The 18753-nt window shown below is 39.1% G+C and overlaps 1 protein-coding gene across 1 annotated transcript in view; it reads left to right on the forward strand.

The window, feature by feature from the left end:
• Nucleotides 1-18753, forward strand: part of FBXO22 (F-box protein 22) — a 50105-nt gene that overhangs the window by 17694 nt on the left and 13658 nt on the right. The window contains exon 5 of the mRNA XM_003413837.4: nt 11914-12078. Within this exon, the coding sequence (XP_003413885.1) occupies nt 11914-12078 (165 nt within the window). The remainder of the gene's footprint in view (nt 1-11913; nt 12079-18753) is intronic.

Here is an 18753-nt window from a genome sequence, read left to right on the forward strand (position 1 = left end):
ATTTTTATGTATATTTTAGAATCAGTATTTTTAGAATCAGCATTTTCATGTACACTTTAGAGTCAGTTTCTACCAAAAAGCTTGTTGTTTTATTTATTCTGCTTAGTTGAAAGTTTACACCTCAAGATAATTTCTCATACAAAAGTTTATATGCATATTGTTTTGTGACATTAGTTGCAACCCTCATAAGGTGACAACACATTCCCCCCTTCCAACCCGGGCTCTCCATGTGCATTCAGCCAGTTCCTGTCACTTTCTGCCTTCTCATTCTGCTTTTGGACAGAAAGTGCCCATTTGGTCTCATATACCTGATTGAACTAAGAAGCACATTTCTCACATGTATTATTTGTTGTTGTATAGTTCTGTTCAATCTTTGTCTGAAGACTAGGCTTTGCGAGTGGTTTCAGTTCTGGGTTAGCAGTGAGTCCAGGGGCCTTCCATAGTGTCAGGGGTTCCTCCAGTCTCTGTTAGACCATTAAGTCTGGTCTTTTCCTGTGAACTTGAGTTCTGTTCTACTTTTTTCCCCTGCTCTGTCTGGGACTCTCTCACATGTTCCTCTCAGGGCGGTCATCAGTGGTAGCCAGGCACCATCTAGTACTTCCAGGATCAGGCTGGTGGAGCCTGTGGTTCAGGTGGTCCTTTAGTCCTTTGGAAAAGCCTGTTATTTTAATTCAGATTGGCTTGAGGCCTGCTACAGACATGCTTAAAATTTCTTTTTTTTTTTGTCTTGATACTTCTATGGAAGGAAGGCGCCTTATAAGAAACTTCCAAATTTTATTTTTATGTTATTGAGTCCAAATGTATTACGTGGGATTGGGGTCGATTCCACAGTTTTCTTCTTTTTTAAACTAGTAATAGTCATTTATTGTTAAAAAAGAAAAATTAGAAGATACAGATAAGCAAAAAATAAAAAAATAAGCACCTTTGAGCACCAAGAGTTAACCACTGTGTTAATATCTTAATGCATAACCTGTCAGACTTTCAATATGTAGCATTATACAGATAGTCCCCAATTTACGATAGGGTTCCATTCCAACAAATCTATCGTAAATCAGTTCTGACGTAAATTGAATACCTCATTTTTTTTTTTTTTTTAGTTTTCATAATTATTGCATTTTATTATCAGTATCTTTAAAATCTGATCTTTATTTTTGGGGGAGTTGGAAACATTATGTATAAACTGAGAGATATATTTTAACATTGTATGTAGTACATGGAACCCTTGTGGTGCAGTGGGTGAGAGCTCGGCTGCTAACCAAAAGGGCCACCAGCTGCTCCTTGAAAACCCTATGCGGCAGTTCTACTCTGTCCTGTAAGATCACTATGACTCAGAATCAGCTTGATGGCAACAGGTTTGGTTTTTTTTATTTTTTGGATGTAGTACATATTACTAACAATAAGACATACAAAAAAAAAAAACGAGATGGTCGTAAGTGCGGTTTATTGTAACTCGAATACATTTTAAGTTCGGGACTACTTGTACATGGAAAATACGTGTGTCTGTATATATAAGAATGTGATTTTCTATTGACTTATAACCTACCATTAAAGAACTTCACAGCACAAGCAGATACTTGCACACCAGTGTTCACTGCAGCATTATTCACAATAGCCAAAAGGTGGAAACAACCTAAGTGCCCATCAGCGGATGAATGGATAAACAAAATGGGATACTACTCAGCCACTAGGAGAAATTAAGTCATGATACATGCTACAGTGTGGATGGAGCCTGAAGACATTATGCTGAATGAGGCACGTTAGTCACAAAATGGCAGATATTGTATGGACTTACTTATACAAAATGAGAAGAACAAACGAATGTCTAGAGACCAAAGTTTATTAGTGGTTACCAGGTGGGAGGGAGAGGGAAGAGGGATTATTGCTTATGGTTTACAGTAATGGAAAAATTGCACTGATTAGTGGTAGGGTTGCACAGCTGATTAGTGTAATCACTATCAATAAGTTTTACACCTGTAAAAAGCTGACTTGGCAAAAGTTTTGTGATAGATATATTTACAGCAATAACCAGAAATAGTAGCTGCTGAGGCTGCTTGTGTACAACCACATACCCCATGGGATTGGAAGCTTAGGGTCGTGGCTTCACATGGTAATGTCCCAGTTACCAGATTTTTATGCAGATAACGTGCGCCTTCTGTATTTGTTTGCTAGCTGTACCCTCACCCTTCGAGCCACTCTCGCAAGTGCTGCCATGCCAGTTCTTTTCCGCTTGTTGCTGTAAAAAAGATTAGCATAGTGCGCTTATGAAAATACCTTTTGTGGGGGCGGGGGGTGGCAAGGCAAGCAAACAAATGCAGAAGGCACGCGTTATTTGTGTAAAAATATGGTAATTGGCCCAGTGACATGTTTAGAGCTCCTGTTCTACCTCCTAGTTCATTCGTAGTACCTGGGGTCTTAAAGCTTGCAAGCGTCCATCCAGTGAATTGGTCTCTGTTTGCCTGGATCAACAGAGGAAGAAGGAGAGTCAGGAATAGGAGGAGGAAATGGACTATGTGGCTAATTGCCTCGTGAACAACTGCACCCTTTGCTATGAGACTAGAAGAACTAGATGGTGCCTGGCTACCATTACTGAATATTTTGATCAAAGATTCTATACACAAGTCCTGATCAAAAGGGCAAAAATGCAAAACAGAATTTCAAATTCTCATGACCTTGAGACTTTCTAGAGTGTGGAGGCCGGATGAATCCCTGAAACTTTTGCCCTGAGGTAATCTTTAAACCTTAAACCAAACATATCCCACTGAAGTCCTCTTAAAAGGAAACAATAGTTCAGCTTAAATAGTAAAGAATGTCTGCCTTGAGCATTGTGCTCTTTTAAAATCTTAATCTGTATGGGATCAAATTGATAACAGCAACTTGAAAGATTAGGTAGGAACCTTGGGGAAGGCAGTGAGTTTATGTTAATATGAGGGGAACAACTCAGAAAAGGAGGCTGAGAATGGTTGCACAATTCGAAGAATGTAATCAGTGTCACTGAATTGTACATATAGAGATAGTTGAATTGATATATGTGTGTCTGCGTGTATTTTTAACAACAGCGAAAATTAAAAACCTCAGAACTTCACAGCGTATTACAGACATATATCCACATCAATAAACATACAACTGTCATCATTTATAATAGCTATGTCATATTGTGGAGCCTTGGTGGTGCAGTGGTTAAGAACTTGGCTGCTAACCGAAAGATCGGCAGTTCGAATCCATCGGCCACCCCTTGGAAACCCTATGGGGCAGCTCTCTGTTCTGTAGGGTCAGTGTGAGTTGGAATTGACCTGACAGCACCTTTTTTTTTTTCCTATTGTATAAATGTAATTTTTTAATTTATGTACCATTGGTAGGGCATTTGTTTTTATTTTCTGTTAAGAGTTCTGTGATAAAAGTACTTGTGTATGTATATACTTTATATAATTGTTCAACTTCTTTAGGATAAATTTTTTGAAGTGGAATTTCTGTGACAGCCCATTTACTACTGCCCAACTTTTTAATTTTTTTTTTTTTTAATTGTGCTTTAGGTGAAAGTTTACCAAGCAAATTAGTTTCTTATTAAAAAATTTATACACAAATTATATCGTGACATGGTTGCAATCCCCACAGTGTTTCAACACTCTCCCCCTTTCTACCCTGGGTTCCCCATTTCCGTTCGTCCAGTTTTCCTGTCCCTTCCTGCCTTCTCATCTTTGCTTTTGGCCAGTTGTTGCCCATTTGGTCTCGTATACTTGATTGATCTAAGAAGCACATTCCTCATGTGTGTTATTGTTTGCTACATACATGTTAAAAAAAAAAAAAACCAAACCCAGTGCCATGGAGTCAATTCCAGCTCATAGTGGAGAGTCTAACTCCCACAGGGTTTCCAAGGAGCAGGTGCTGAATTCGAACTGCCAGCCTTTTGGTTAGCAGCCGAGCTCTTAACCGTTGTGTCACCAGGGCTCCATTTGTTATATAGGCCTGTCTAATCTTTGGCTGAAAGGTGAACTTTGAGAGTGGCTTCAGTTCTGAGTTAGAATGGTGTCTCAAGAGTTCCTCCCATTTCTGTCAGACCAGGAAGTCTGGTCTTTTTTGTGAATTTGAATTTTGTTCTGCATTTTTGTCTCATTCTGTCAAGGACCATCTATTGTGATCCCTGTCAGAGCAGTTGTTGGTGTAGCCGGGCACCATCTATTTCTTCTGGGTTCAGGCTGTTGGAGGCTATGGTTCATGTGGTCCATGAGCGCTTCGGACTAATATTTTCCTTGTGTCTTTGGTTTTCTTCATTCTCCTTTGCCCTGGAGGGAATCGGACCGGTAGATGTATCTCAGATGGCTGCTCACAAGCTTTTAAGACCAAAGGTGCTGCTCACTGAAGTTGAATGAAAAAACACTTTCCTTAAGAACTGTGTTATGCCAGTTCACCTAGATGTCCTCCGAAACACAGGGCCTCAGCCCTTAGCACCAGTAAGTTGGTCCGTCAGGGTGTTGGGATGTGTCCAGGAAGCTTCTGTGACTGTGCCCCCTTTGTGCTTTATTACATATATGAATAATATGTTGTACATACAAATATGTTATACATAAAAATATCCACAGCCTAACCTATATATGCATGTGAGTATACTCCTGTGGAGCCCTGGTGACGCAGTGGTTAAGAGCTTGGCTGCTAACCAAAAGGTTGGTGGCCACTCCTTGGAAACCTTGTGGGGCAGTTCTACTCTGTCCTATAGTGTTGTTGTGATTTGAATCAACTCGATGGCAATGGGTTTTTTTTTTTTTTTGGTATTGATATGCTCCTATATGCCCTCCTTCCCCTGTTCAGCATATGTATCTACGTGTATGTCTGCTTATAGGTTATTATTTGTTTTTACTGTTGTGTAGGGTTGTATATGCTATGGTATTTACTGTGGTTGTCTCACCCCAGACCCCAGGAATTCTTCTAAGTGTCTTCCTTTCTGTTGGTCAGGCTGTACTGACTTCCCCTATACTGCGTGTTGTCTTTTCCTTCACCAGAGTTAACACTTGTATACTATCTAGTTAGTGATTTCTCCTCCCCTCCTTCATAACCATCAAAGATTATTTCTTTCTGTGTGCAAACCTTATCTTGAGTTTTTAAAATACTAGTCTCACACAGTATTTCTCCTTTCGTGATTGACTTAATTTCACTAAGCATACTGTCCTCCAGATTCATCCATTTTGTGAGGTGTTTTGTAGACTCATCATTGTTATTTGTTGTTGTATAGTATTCCATCGTGTGTATGTACCACAGTTTGTTTATCCATTCATCTTTTGATGGACATTTAGGCAGTTTCTGTCTTTTCACTGTTGTGAATGATGCTGCAATGGACATGGATGTGCATATGTCTATTTGTGTGATGGCTTATTTCTGTAGGATATATTCTAGGAGTGGGATTGCTGGATCATATGTTATTTCTATTTCTAGCTTTTTAAGGAAGCGCCATATTGTTTTTTTGTAGTGGTTGTACCATTTTACATTCCTACCAGCAGTATGTGAAAGTTCCCATCTCCCTACAACCTTACCATCATTTATTGTTTTCTGAATTTTTGATCAGTGTCATTCCTGCAGGGGTGCGATGATGTCTCTGTGTGGTTTTGATGCCTAATGATTGCACAAGCATCTTTTCATTTATTTGTTGGCCACCTGAATGTCTTGTTTGGTGAAGTGTCTGTTCACGTTCTTTGCCCATTTTGTGATTGCGTTGCTTGTCTTTATTGTTGAGTTATTGAAGTTTTCTGTATATTTTAGAGGTTAAACCTTTATTAGGTATGTCATTGCCAAAGATTTTTTCCGAGTCTTTATGTTCTCTTTTTACTCTCTTGGAAAAGTCTTTTGATAAGCATAAGTATTTAATTTTCAGGAGGTCCCAGTCATCTAGTTTATCTTCGGGAGTTGGTGCATTTTTAGTTATGCTTGTGTTACCCAACTGGGGTCCGTGCCCTCGAGGAGTTGAGCCAATGAAACGTACTCCAAGTCAGAAAGAGAGAGAGAAAGTTTACTAGGAGGTGACACCAACGGGAAGATCAGCAGCAATGCAGGGAAGGCAATTTCTGCATCAGAGCTTATGTATCACTTTTGTGAGGGTTACGTAGTGTCTTCAGACACGTAGCCCACAGATGGTCGGATGAGTATACATCACAAAACAACTACAAGAAATGCTGGACATCTGGACTCGGCTGGGGGAACTGGCCTGCCAGGTTTAGTCTAACTGAGATAAGGAGCAAGAAGAAAGTTATAGACCAAAAGCGCCAGGTAGGCTTCCTAGCTGCCGCCTTGCAGGCTGAAGGCCATCTCCCAAGAGAACAAAGAAAAGGAGGAATACCAAGACCGTAAGAGCTGAGAAGGCCCTGCCCCCCTTTGGAAAGAGACCGGTGCAGCTGGTTCAATAAAAAAGGACATTGAAAGTAAGAGTGTACAAAATGCCAAGCAAAAAAACTTACAGGTTACAGAGTATCATCATGGCGTTAGTTATGTCGAGGTTTCTATAGCCCATTTTGAAAAGGAGAAAAACATGCTACGAGGTATTAGGGTCACCCTTGATATTCTGTTTACGTATTAGGGTCCCTAGTATTGTCCCTATATTTTCTTTTATGAACTTAATAGTTTTAGGTTTTACATTGAGGTCGTCGATCCATTTTGAGTTAGTTTTTGTGTATGGGGCAAGGTATGAATCCTGTTTCATTTTTCTTCAAATGGATATCCAGTTGTGCTAGCACCTTTTGTTAAAGAAACAGTCTCTTCCCCATTTAATGGACTTCATCCCTTTGTCAAAGATCAGGTGTTCATAGGTGGATGGGTTTATTTCTGGGGTCCTAATTCTGTTCCATTGTTCTGTGTGTCTGACGTTGTACTGGTACCAGGCAGTTTTGACTACTGTGGCTTATTAGTAGGTTCTGAGATCGGGTAGTATGAAGCCTCCTACTTTGTTCTTTTTCAGTAATGTTTGACTTACCTGGGGACTCTTTCAATATGAAGTTGGTGATTAGTTTTTCCATGTCATTAAAGAATGTTGTTGAAATTTGAGTTGGGATTGCATTGTATCTATAGATTCTTTTGGGCAGTGTTGACATTTTCACAATGTTAAGTCTTCTTATCCATGAGCATGGTATGTTTTTCCATTTATGGAGATCTCTTGGTTTCGTGCAGTAGTTACTATGAATTGGAATTGACTCATTGACAGCAGGTTTGGGTTTTTTTTCCCCCCTTTTTTAGGTTTTGCATTCTAGTTAAATGTTTATTCCTAATATTTTATCATTTGAGGAGGTATTGTAAATGGTATTTTTTTTCCTGATTTCCTTTTCAGGGTACTCTTTGTTAGTGTAGAAGAATCCAACTGGCTTTTGTATGATGATCTTGTACCCTGCCACTTTGCTAAATCCTCTTATTAGTTTCAGTAGCTTTCTTGTGAATTTTCTCTGATTTTCTATGTATAGGATCATATCATCTGTGAATGGGGATAATTTTACTTCTTCATTACCAATTTGTATGATCTTTAATTCCCCTTTCTTGTCTTATTGCTCTGGCTAGGACATGCAGTACAATATCGAGTAAGAGTGGTGGTAAAAGGTATCCTTGTCTGGTTCTTGGAGGTTTCAGTCTCCACTGAGAATTATAGTACCTGTTGGCTTTGTGCATATGCCCTTAATTATGTTATTTCCCTTTTATTCCTATTTTGCTGAGAGTTTTTATCGGGAATGGGTGTTGGACTTTATTAAATGCCTTTTCTGCTTTGATTGAGATGATCATGTGATTCTTTTCCTTTGTTTTATTTATGCGGTAGATTATGTTGATCGATTTTCTAATGTTGAACCATCCTTGCATTCTTGGTATGAACCCCACTTAGTCTTTTTTTTTTTTTAACATGCTTTTGGACTATATTGGTTTGAATTTTGTTGAGAATTTTTATGTCACTGTTTGTGGCTAATATTGGTCTGTAATTTCTTTTAGTAGTATCTTTGCCTGGCTTTGGTATCAGGGTTATGCTAGCTTCCGAGTATGACTATGGTAGTTCTTTGAATATTTGGTAGAATCCTCCAGTGAAATTGTCTGGGCCAGGGCATTTAATGACCTCTTCAATTTCGTCTTTTGTTATGGGTCTGTTCAGATTTTCTCCCTCAGTTTGTGTTGGTTAAGGGTGGTAGTGTGTTTCTGGGAATTTGTCCATTTCCTCTAGGTTTTCAAATTTGGAGTATAATTTTTCATAGTATTCTGTTACAATCCTTTTTATTTCAGTTGATTCTGTTGTGATGTTGCTCATCTCATTTCTTATTTGGGTTATTTGCACCTTCTCCTTTTTTCTTTTGTCAACTTGGCCAGTTTGTCGATTTTATTGATGCTTTCAAAGAATGAGCTTCTAGTCTTGTTGTTTTAATTGTTTTTCTGCTCTAATCTTTATTATTTCCTTTATTCTGGCAGCCGTGGGCTTCTTTTGCTGCTCTTTTTCTGTTCAAGTTGTTGAGTTGAGGTATTGATTTTGGCCCATGCTTCTTTTTGATGTGTGTGTTTATTGCTATAAATTGGTCTCTGAGTGCTGCTTTTGGTGTATTTTCATTCTTATTTGATTCTAGGAATTTTTTAATTTTGTTTTTAATTTATTGCCCAGTGGTTTTTAAGCATGGTGTTCAGATTCCAGCTATTTCATTTTTTCCTTGTTCTGTTAACTGATTTCTAATTTTACACCATTTGTGATCTAAGAAGATGCTTTGTATTATTTCAGTATTTTTGAATTTATTGCGGTTTGCTTTGTGGTTTAGGATATGGTCTATTCTACAGGGTGATCCATGTGCTCTAGAGAAGAATGTGTATTGTGCTACTGTTGGTTGGAGTGCTCTGGGTATGTCTATGAGGTCAAGTTGGTTGTTTACGCTATTTAGATCTTCTTTATCTTTTTTGACTTTCTAGTGGTTTTGGGTTAGTTCTGTCCATTGTCAAAAGTGGTGTTTTAAAGTCTCCTACTATTATTGTAGAACTATTCCTCTTCATTTCTGTTGGGGTTTGTTTTATGTATTTTGGAGCTCTGTCATTGGGTACGTAGATATTTATTATGGTTATATTCTGTTGGTGAATTGATCCCTTAATCATTATATAGTGTCTTTCCCTTCCCCTTATAATGGAGTTTGATTTAAAGTCTCTTATATCAGAGATTAATATTGGCACTGCTGCTCTTTTTTGTTGACTGTTTGCTTGATACATTTTTTTTCATCCTTTGATTTATAGCCTCTTTATGTCTTTGTGTCTAACGTGTGTCTCTTGTAGGCAACATATTGATGGGTCATTTTTTTTATTTCTGTCTGCCACTCTGTCCTCTGACTGGTGTGTTTAACCTGTTTACATTCGGTGTGATTATTGATAGGTTTGAATTTACTGCTGTCGTTTTGTTACACTCTTTTACTTTGTGGTGTTGACAGTTTCTTTGTTCTACTTAATTTTCTCTGCTGAGTTCTTTTTGCTCATGGATTGTCTTTTTATTTCCTTTGTTTTTATGATTTTGTGTTTACTGAGTCTTTTTTATTTTCCTCTTTATTTTGGTGGGTATATACCAAACCAAACCCATTGGCATTGAGTTGATTCTGACTCATAGCAACCCTATAGAACAGAGTAGAACTGCCCCATACAGTTTCCAAGGAGTACCTGGTGGATTTGAACTGCCAGCCTTTTGGTTAGCAGCTGTTGCACTTAACCACTACACCACCAGGGTTTCCTTTTGGTGGGTAGGTTTGTTAATTTTCTTTGTGGTTACTATGAGGTTTACCTTTATCATCCTATGTTTAAAAGTCTGTGATTTTTAGATATTACCTTGACTTTCTCTCCATATGGAAGTTCTGTGAGTACACCCACTTGTTCCCCCTTTTTGTTTTGAAGTTGTCATTCCTGTTTTTGGCTCTGTAGCTTTATTTTACTTTTGAGGTTTCTCTATCTGGGTTGGCATCTTGGTGATGCTGTTGTGTGGCTTACTCTCACATTGTAGTCTGCTGTTGTTGGTTCCTTATCTGAAGGACTTCTTTTAATATTTCCTGTAAGTATAGTTTGGTTTTTACAAACTCCTTTAATTTTTGTTTATATGAAAACCCCCTAATTTTGCCATCATATTTGAGAGACAGTTTTGCTGGGTATGTAATTTTTGGTTGACAATTCTTTTCTTTCGGGAGTTTATATATGTCATCCCATTGCCTTCTTGCCTGCATGGTCTCTGCGGAGAAATCAGAGTTTAGTCTTATTGGAGTCCCTTTGTAGGTGATATTTCGTTTTTCCTGAGCTGCTCTCAGAATTCCTTCTTTATCTTTGTATTTAGAATGTTTGATTATGATATGTCTTGGTGACTTTCTTTTGGGAATCTATCCCGTATGGGGTTCGTTGAACTTCTTGGATGGGAATCTTGTTTCTCATGATACTGGGGAAGTGTTCTTCCAGGATATCTTCAAAAGTTCTCTACTATTTTTTGACTCCTCCTGCTCTGGAATTCCCATCACGCTTAAATTATTCCTCTTCATAGTGTCCCATATAACTCTTAGGCTTTCTTCATTTTTGTTTTTCTTTCTTTTTTCTGATTGTACCTCACACAAATTGGTACCAGGGAACTTGTCCTCTATCATGCCAATTCTTTCTTCCATTGTTTCAATTCTGCTTCTGTGTTCTTCCGCTGAGTTATCTATTTCTGATATTTTAATGTTAATCTTCTGGATTTCTAGCTGGCTGTTTTTGTATGATTTCTAATTATCTAAGTTGTCATTTTGTTCTTGTATTGTTTTCCTGAATTTTTCTAGGGTTTTGTCTGTGTTTTCCTTGATCTTTTTGAGGACCATATGTATAAGAAAAAAAAGAAAAAAAAAATTTTCTTTTTTTATATATAGGCCTTTTGAATTCATTATCAGGCAGTAAGTAGTACCATTACCATCTCTTCCTCAGGAAGGTTTCTGCACCTTTATTTTGGTCATTTGGTTGAGCTGTCTTCTCTTGTTTCTTTATATGATTTGATATTGTCTGCTGTCTCTGACGCATTAAGGGGTTGTTTTATTTATTTATGAATTTCTGTTTTGTTTTGCTATATCAGCATAAGTGGGTCAGGTGTGATTCAGCGATCGCCTACCTGGCGGCATAGGGCATTTACTTCCTGCCTTCAGTTGGATGGGGCAACAGTGGGCAGGGTGAGCCCTTGTCTGTGTTTACTGTATGTGTGAAATGGCTGAGGATGTACTGGGTGGACGCTATCTGGCAGTACGGGAATGCTCACAGCCAGTCACCAGGTGGGTGGGCAATGGGCAAGGAGCCAGGCGGGCATCCATTGGGGGGTGCTGAGGTGCTTCCTCCGTTAGTGGGCAGGGCAGGTGACTGGGGATTGTGAAGGCGCTCTCCTGGGCAGGGTAGGGGCGGGCCATGTGGCCGGGGGTTGCTTATGCTTTCTTCCTGGTGGGGGAAGAGTGGGATGGGGCTGGCAGCCAGGGTTCATGTAGGTGCTTTCCCTGGTACTGGAGGGTTGAGGCCAGTGGTTGGGGTGGGGGTCACACAGGCACTCTTTCTGGCAGGGGAGAGGCAGTTCTCCTACCCAGATTTTTATTTTGAAAAACATCAAGCCTTTAGAAAAGTTGAGAGAATAATAGACTAGTATAGTAAGTACTCATTAACATTTATCTAAATTCACCAAATTAAAAAAAAAATTGAAACATTTGCTTTTCCTCTCTGTTTATAAAAACGTTGCTTCCTGAACCATTTGGAAGTAAGTTATAGCTATCGTGATATTATACTTCTAAATATTTCAAAGCTGAAAAAATTTTATTTAGATAGTGGCCTTTTAGCTTGGTGATTATCTTAGTGACTGACTACAGTTGTCTAGGTGGGACTGGTTAATAAGCAGTGTTACAAAATGAAACTTCAGTTTTTTATTGTGTTCATAGAACTGTTCAATTTTTTTCCTAGTGACTCCAATGGGATCAGCCAGCAATCGACCTCAGGAAATAGAAATCGGAGAATCTGGTTTTGCTCTTTTATTCCCTCAAATTGAAGGAATAAAAATACAGCCCTTTCATTTTATTAAGGACCCAAAGAAAATGACTCTAGAAAGACGTCAACTCACTGAAGTTGGTAAGTTTTCGTTATTTACCTTTAAGTGCCTACTGTTAATTGATTTTGTCTGTTACATTTTTAATTCTGGGTAGTTGGGGAATGCGAGTATCCTCTGAAAGATTCTGAATTGTGAAGAAGTGTACGTGTTACTGAAGATATGGATAATTCGAATAGTGACTAAGAGAGGCTAGTGCAGTACATTTTTGGTAGAATTGATTTACTTTTTAAATTATTTTATATACATTAAAGCCTGAGAACCAGAGATGAAAAATTTTCCATACTCTATCAATAATCTGTATTTGAGTCTGAATTTTCAAGGAATTCTTTTTCTGAATATTTTCTTATATTTTGTCTCATTTTTGTTTTTTAAAGCTGAAAAGCTTTTTTTCTTTGGTAAAGTTTTTATTTTCTTTTTACACTAATAAAAAGCATTTAATGTTAAAAAAAAAAGGAGCCCTGGTGGCGCAGTGGTTAAAATGCTCAGCTGCTAACTGAAGGGCCAGCAGTTCGAACCCATCAGCTGCTCTGTGAGAGAAAGATGTGGCAGTCTGCTTCAGTAAAGATTTACAGCCTCGGAAACCCTGTGGGGCAGTTTTACTTTGTCCTGTAGGGTTGCGATGAGTTGGAATTGACTTGATGGCGGTGGCAAGGGGTCTTGTTAAAAAAAAATGTAGAAAGTACAGATTAGTCCTATTTGGAGTAATTAGAAGGACAGAAGCAAGTATAGTGCATGTGATTATGAGTTTAGGAAGTGTATAAGGCAGAGTCTAGTGAGCAGGGGTTGTTCTAGGACACATCAGACAGAGTAAGCTTGGCTGGAGTAGACTGGCCATGAGAAGTGAATTTAAAGAGGTAAAGGGTAGGCTTAGTGTCTGAGCTCTGATGAGAAAGCTTTAATGCGGTAAGCAACAAACTAGACACCCTTGGTGGCACAGATGGGAAAGTGCTTGACTACTAGCTGAAAGGCAGGTGGTTTGAACCCACCCAGAGGCTCCTTGGAAGGCAGACCTGGTGATCTGCTTCTAAAAGGTCACATCCCTGAAAACCTCATGGAGCAGTTCTGCTCTGCACACATGTGGTCACTGTGAGTCGGAATAGACCGCAGCTAACAACAGCAACCGACAACGAACTATTTACTCAGACAAGGCAGTGTCAAGACTTTTTATCTATATCTGCAAATGGACTGGTCAGGGTTGTTTAATCATTAAAATAATCACTGTTGACATACAAATATTTGGTGGTATCGCTTTTTTATGTATAGATCAGCCAGCCTGTGGAGAGATAAATCTGTCACTTGAAACATAGCTGAACTCAGCAAGAAAAAAACATATTTAGTGCCAAAAGGAAAACTTGTGGTTGGTTTATAGATCAGGAAAAAGAAAAGCATACACTGAGATTAGCTTTTACAGCTGTCCCTTACAGTGCACAAAGAGAGTGAAAGTGGGCATGGAGGGAAGGGAAGCACAGGGGTGAGGCACTGGCAGCAAGACAGGCAGAGTGAGCAGCAGGCCTCTTAATAAAGTAGGAGAGAGGTGGTCAGGTACTGGTAGATAATGGAAAGTTTCAGCAGCCAGCTCTGGGGTGAGGCAGGACCGTAAGCTATTAAGGACGCAGGCTTTGGAGTAGCTGCCTTTCCAGCTCTCTAGTTTAGAGCAAGTTTCTGAACTTTTCTAAACCTCAGCCTCTTCTTCTATAAAGTGGAAATAAGTAACTTACAGAATTGTGAAGATTTTAAATGAAATCGCATATAAAGCACTTAGCAAAATGCCTTGCTAAGAGGGCTAACACTGGCCTCTATACCTTAGACAGTCTTCACAGTGGGTGACGGGGTGATCCATCTTTAGTGTGGCCTTGTGGCCTGTGGAGGAACAGATTAGAGGGAAAGTCTGTAAGTTGCTCAGGAAGGGATAGAGGGCAGTGAAGATCTTAGATATTTTTACCATCCCATTGGGAAACAGCATGCCAAAGAAGCACACACTTGCCTTATACAGTAGTCTTCCCTTATCTTCGGGTAGTATGTTCCAAGACCCCCTGCGAATACCTGAAATCATGGATAGTACCGAACCCTATATATACTATGTTTTAATCTATATATACATACCTGTAATAAAGTGTAACTTATAAATAACACATAGTAGGAGATTAACAACAATAATAATAAAACAGAACAGTTATAACAGTACGCTGTAGTAAAAGTTATGCGAATGTCATCCCCGGGTGGCATGGAGCAGGAAGGTGTGAGATTTCATTACGCTACTCATTTAACATTTTCGGATTGCAGTTGACCGTGGGTAAGTGAAACTGCAAGTAAGGGAGGGGGCTACTGTAGTGGCAATTAAAGATGGCTTATATTTACTGACTTGCATTGTGTCCTGACCACTGTGCAACATGCTATTTCTAACCTTCACAACAGCTTTGCCCAGATGTTATGGTATACTATCAATGAGGAAACTAAACTGTACTGGAAGTAGGGATCTAAGGCTGTTAGAGTACATAGTAGCAGACCAGAGTTAGCTGTATTGTTAAAGCTACTGTAATAAATGCCAGATTTCTTCTGGGGGAAATACCAGATAGTGCCTTTGAAAGTGACTCAGTGTTAAGTATGAAGGCAAAAAGAGTTCTAGGATCAAATGTGGCTCTGCGGCTGAGCCAGCCCCCACATGTCTGTCAGTTCGTCGTACTGTGGGGGTTTGCGTGTTGCTGCGATGCTGGAAGCTATGCCACCGGTATTCAGATACCAGCAGGGTCTCCCGTGGAGGACAGATTTCAGCCGAGCTTCCAGACTAAGACAGACTAGGAAGACGGACTCGGCAGTCTACTTCTGAAAAGCATTAGCCAGTGAAAACCTTATGAACAGCAGCAGAACACTGTCTGATACAGTGGGGGAAGATGAGCCCCCCCCAGGTTGGAAGGGACTCAAAAGATGACTGGGGAAGAGCTGCCTCCTCAAAGTAAAGTCGACTTTAATGACGTGGATGGAGTAAAGCTTTCGGGACCTTCATACGCTGATGTCACATGACTCAAAATGAGAAGAAACAGCTGCAAATGTCAATTAATAATTGGAACCTGGAATGTACGAAGTATGAATCTAGGAGAATTGGAAATCGCCAAAAATGAAATGGAACGCATAAACATCGATATCCTAGGCATTAGTGAGCTGAAATGGACTGGTATTGGCCTTTTTGAATCGGACGGTCGTATAGTCTACTATGCTGGGAATGACAACTTGAAGAGGAATGGCGTTGCATTCATTGTCAAAAAGAGTGTTTCAAGATCTTTCCTGAAGTACAATGCTGTCAGTAATAGGATAATATCCATATGCCTATAAGGAAGACCAGTTAATACGACTATTATTCAAATGTACGCACCAACCAGTAGGGCCAAAGATGAATAGAAGAATTTTTATCAGCTGCTGCAGTCTGAAATTGATCAAACATGCAATCAGGATGCATTGGTAATTACTGGTGATTGGAATGCAAAAGTTGGAAACAAAGCAGAAGGATCAGTAGTAGGAAAATATGGCCTTGGTGATAGAAACAATGCCAGAGATCGAATGATAGAATTTTGCAAGACCAATGACTTCTTCATTGCAAATGCCTTCTTTCACCAACATAAACGGCAACTATATTCATGGACCTCGCCAGATGGAACATACAGAAATCAAATCGGCTGGATCTGTGGAAAGAGATGATGGAAAAGCTCCATATCGTCAGTCAGAATAAGGCCAGGGACCAACTGTGGAACAGACCATCAATTGCTCGTATGCAAGTTCAAGCTGAAATTGAAGAAAATCAGAGCAAGTCCACGAGAGCCAAAATAATGACCTTGAGTATATCCTACCTGAATTTAGAGACCATCTGAAGAATAGATTTGACGCATTAAACACTAGTGACCAAAGACTAGACGAGTTGTGGAATGACATCATCCATGAAGAAAGCAAGAGATCATTGAAAAGACAGGAAAGAAAGAAAAGACCAAGGTGGATGTCAGAGGAGACTCTGAAACTTGCTTTTGAACGTCGAGTAGCTAAAGCAAAAGGAAGAATAGTTGAAGTAAAAGAACTGAAGAGAAGATTTCAAAGGGCGTCTGAAGAAGACAAAGTAAATTATCATAAAGACATGTGCAAAGAGCTGGAGATGGAAAACCAAAAAGGAAGAACACGCTCGGCGTTTCTCAAGCTGAAAGAATTGAGGAAAAAATTCAAGCCTTGAGTTGCAATAGTGAAAGATTCTATGGGGAAAATATTAAACGATGCAGGAAACATCAAAAGAACATGGAAGGAGCACACAGAGTCATTATACCAAAAAGAATTAGTCGATGTTCAACCATTTCAAGAGGTGGCATATGACCAAGAACCGATGGTACTGAAGGAAGAAGGCCAAGCTGCTCTGAAGGCATTGGCAAAAAACAAGGCTCCAGGAATTGATAGAATATCAACTGAGATGTTTCAACAAACAGATGCAGTGCTGGAGGTGCTTATTTGTCTATGCCAAGAAGTATGGAAGACAGCTTCCTGGCCAACTGTTCGGAAGAGATCCATGTTTATGCCTATTCCCAAGAAAGGTGATCCAACCGAATGTGGAAATTATAGAACAATATCGTTAATATCACACGCAAGTAAGATTTTGCTGAAGATCATTCAAAAACGGCTGCAGCAGTATATCAACAGGGAACTGCCAGAAATTCAGGCCGGTTTCAGAAGAGGATGTGGAACGAGGGATATCATTGCTGATGTCAGATGGATCCTGGCTGAAAGCAGAGAATATCAGAAGGATGTTTACCTGTGTTTTATTGACTATGCAAAGGCATTCGATGTGTGGATCGTAACAAATTATGGATAGCGTTGCGAAGAATAGGAATTCCAGAACACTTAATTGTGCTCATGAGGAACCTTTACATAGATCAAGAGGTGGTTGTTCAGACAGAACAAGAAGATACTGATTGGTTTAAAGTCAGGAAAGGTGTGCATCAGGGTTGTATTCTTTCACCATACCTATTTAATCTGTATGTTGAGCAAATAATCTGAGAAGCTGGACTATATAAAGAAGAACGGGGCATCAGGATTGAAGACTCATTAACAACCTGCGTTATGCAGATGACACAACCTTCCTTGCTGAAAGTGAAGAGGATTTGAAGCACTTAACTAATGAAGATCAAAGACCACAGCCTTCAGTTTGGATTGCACCTCAACATAAAACAAAAATCCTCACAACTGGACCAATGAGCAACATCATGATAAACGGAGAAAAGATTGAAGTTGTCAAGGATTTCATTTTACTTGGATCCACAATCAACAGCTATGGAAGCAGCAGTCAAGAAATAAAAGACGCATTGCATTGGGTAAATCTGCTGCAAAGGATCTCTTTAAAGTTTTGAAGAGCAAAGATGTCACCTTGAAGACTAAGGTGCACCCGACTCAAGCCCTGTATATTTGCTAATTTCATGTAAGTAAGATCATGCAGTATTTGTCCTTTTGTGACTTATTTCAGTTAGCACAGTATTTTCAAGGTTCATCCCTAATGTGACATGCTTCAGGACTTCATTTCTCTTTATGGCTGAGTAATATTCCATTGTGTGTATAGATCACATTTCGTTTATGCATTCACCTGTTGATGGACATTTCGATTGTTTCTGCTTTTTGGCTGTTGTGAAAAGTTGTCCAGTGAACATTGGTGTACAGGTTTCTGTTTTTGTTTCTAATTTCACTTCTGGGTATACACCTAGATTTGGGATTGCTGGATCATATGGTAGTTCTATGTTCAACTTTTTGAGGAACTGCCAAACTATTTTCCACAGCAGTTATACCATTTTTCATTCCCACCAGCAATGAATGAAGGTTCCAGTTTTTCCACAACCTCACCAACACCTGTTTTTCTTTTTTTTTTAAATCATTGCCATTCTAATGGGGTTGAGGTGGTATTTCATTGTAGTTTTGATTTGTGTCTTTAATAGCTAATAACGTTGAGCATCTTTTCATGTGCTTGTTGGCCATTTGAATATCCCCTTTAGTGAAAAGTCTATTCAAGTCCTTTACCCAAATTTTGATTGGATTGTTTGTCTTTTTTGTTGTTAAGTTATCCCAAAAAGATTTTTATGTCCTTTCTGATACATAGGTTAAAGCCCTACCAAGGCACAAGAGTTCTGTGCCAGGGGTCCACAAACTATTTCTGTAAAGGGCTAGATAGTAAGTATTTTAGACTTCTAGTCTGTATTGCAGTATCTGCCATTTCCAAACTCTGCCATTTTAGCTTAGGGTAAAGGCACCCACTATGTAAATGATGGGTGTGGCTGTGTTCCATTAAAACTTTATTTATAAAAGAAGCAGTGGGCAGGATTTTGCCCAGAGCTATAGTGGACCCCTATTCTTTGCTAATAGAGATATGATTTTGGCCTGGAAGAAAAATTTGAGTACAGTATTATCAGAAGCTTTGTATCAGTTATTAAGAAACAATTCTGTTAAAGCATCTACAGGCTACCTAACTTTTTTCAACCCTAAAATAATTTCAGACTATAGAAAAGTGTTAAATATTATAAAGAATCCCTATATATCCTTCATCAGTATTTCCCAAATGTTAACTGTTTATCCTGTTTGCTCTGTGTGTATGTGTGTAAATACACACACATATAAAACAAAAAAAACCAAACACAGTGCCATAGCGACCCTATAGGACAGAGTAGAACTGCCCCATAGAG

This window comes from Loxodonta africana, chromosome 13 (assembly GCF_030014295.1).
Source record: "Loxodonta africana isolate mLoxAfr1 chromosome 13, mLoxAfr1.hap2, whole genome shotgun sequence".
NCBI classification, from domain to species: Eukaryota; Metazoa; Chordata; class Mammalia; order Proboscidea; family Elephantidae; genus Loxodonta; species Loxodonta africana.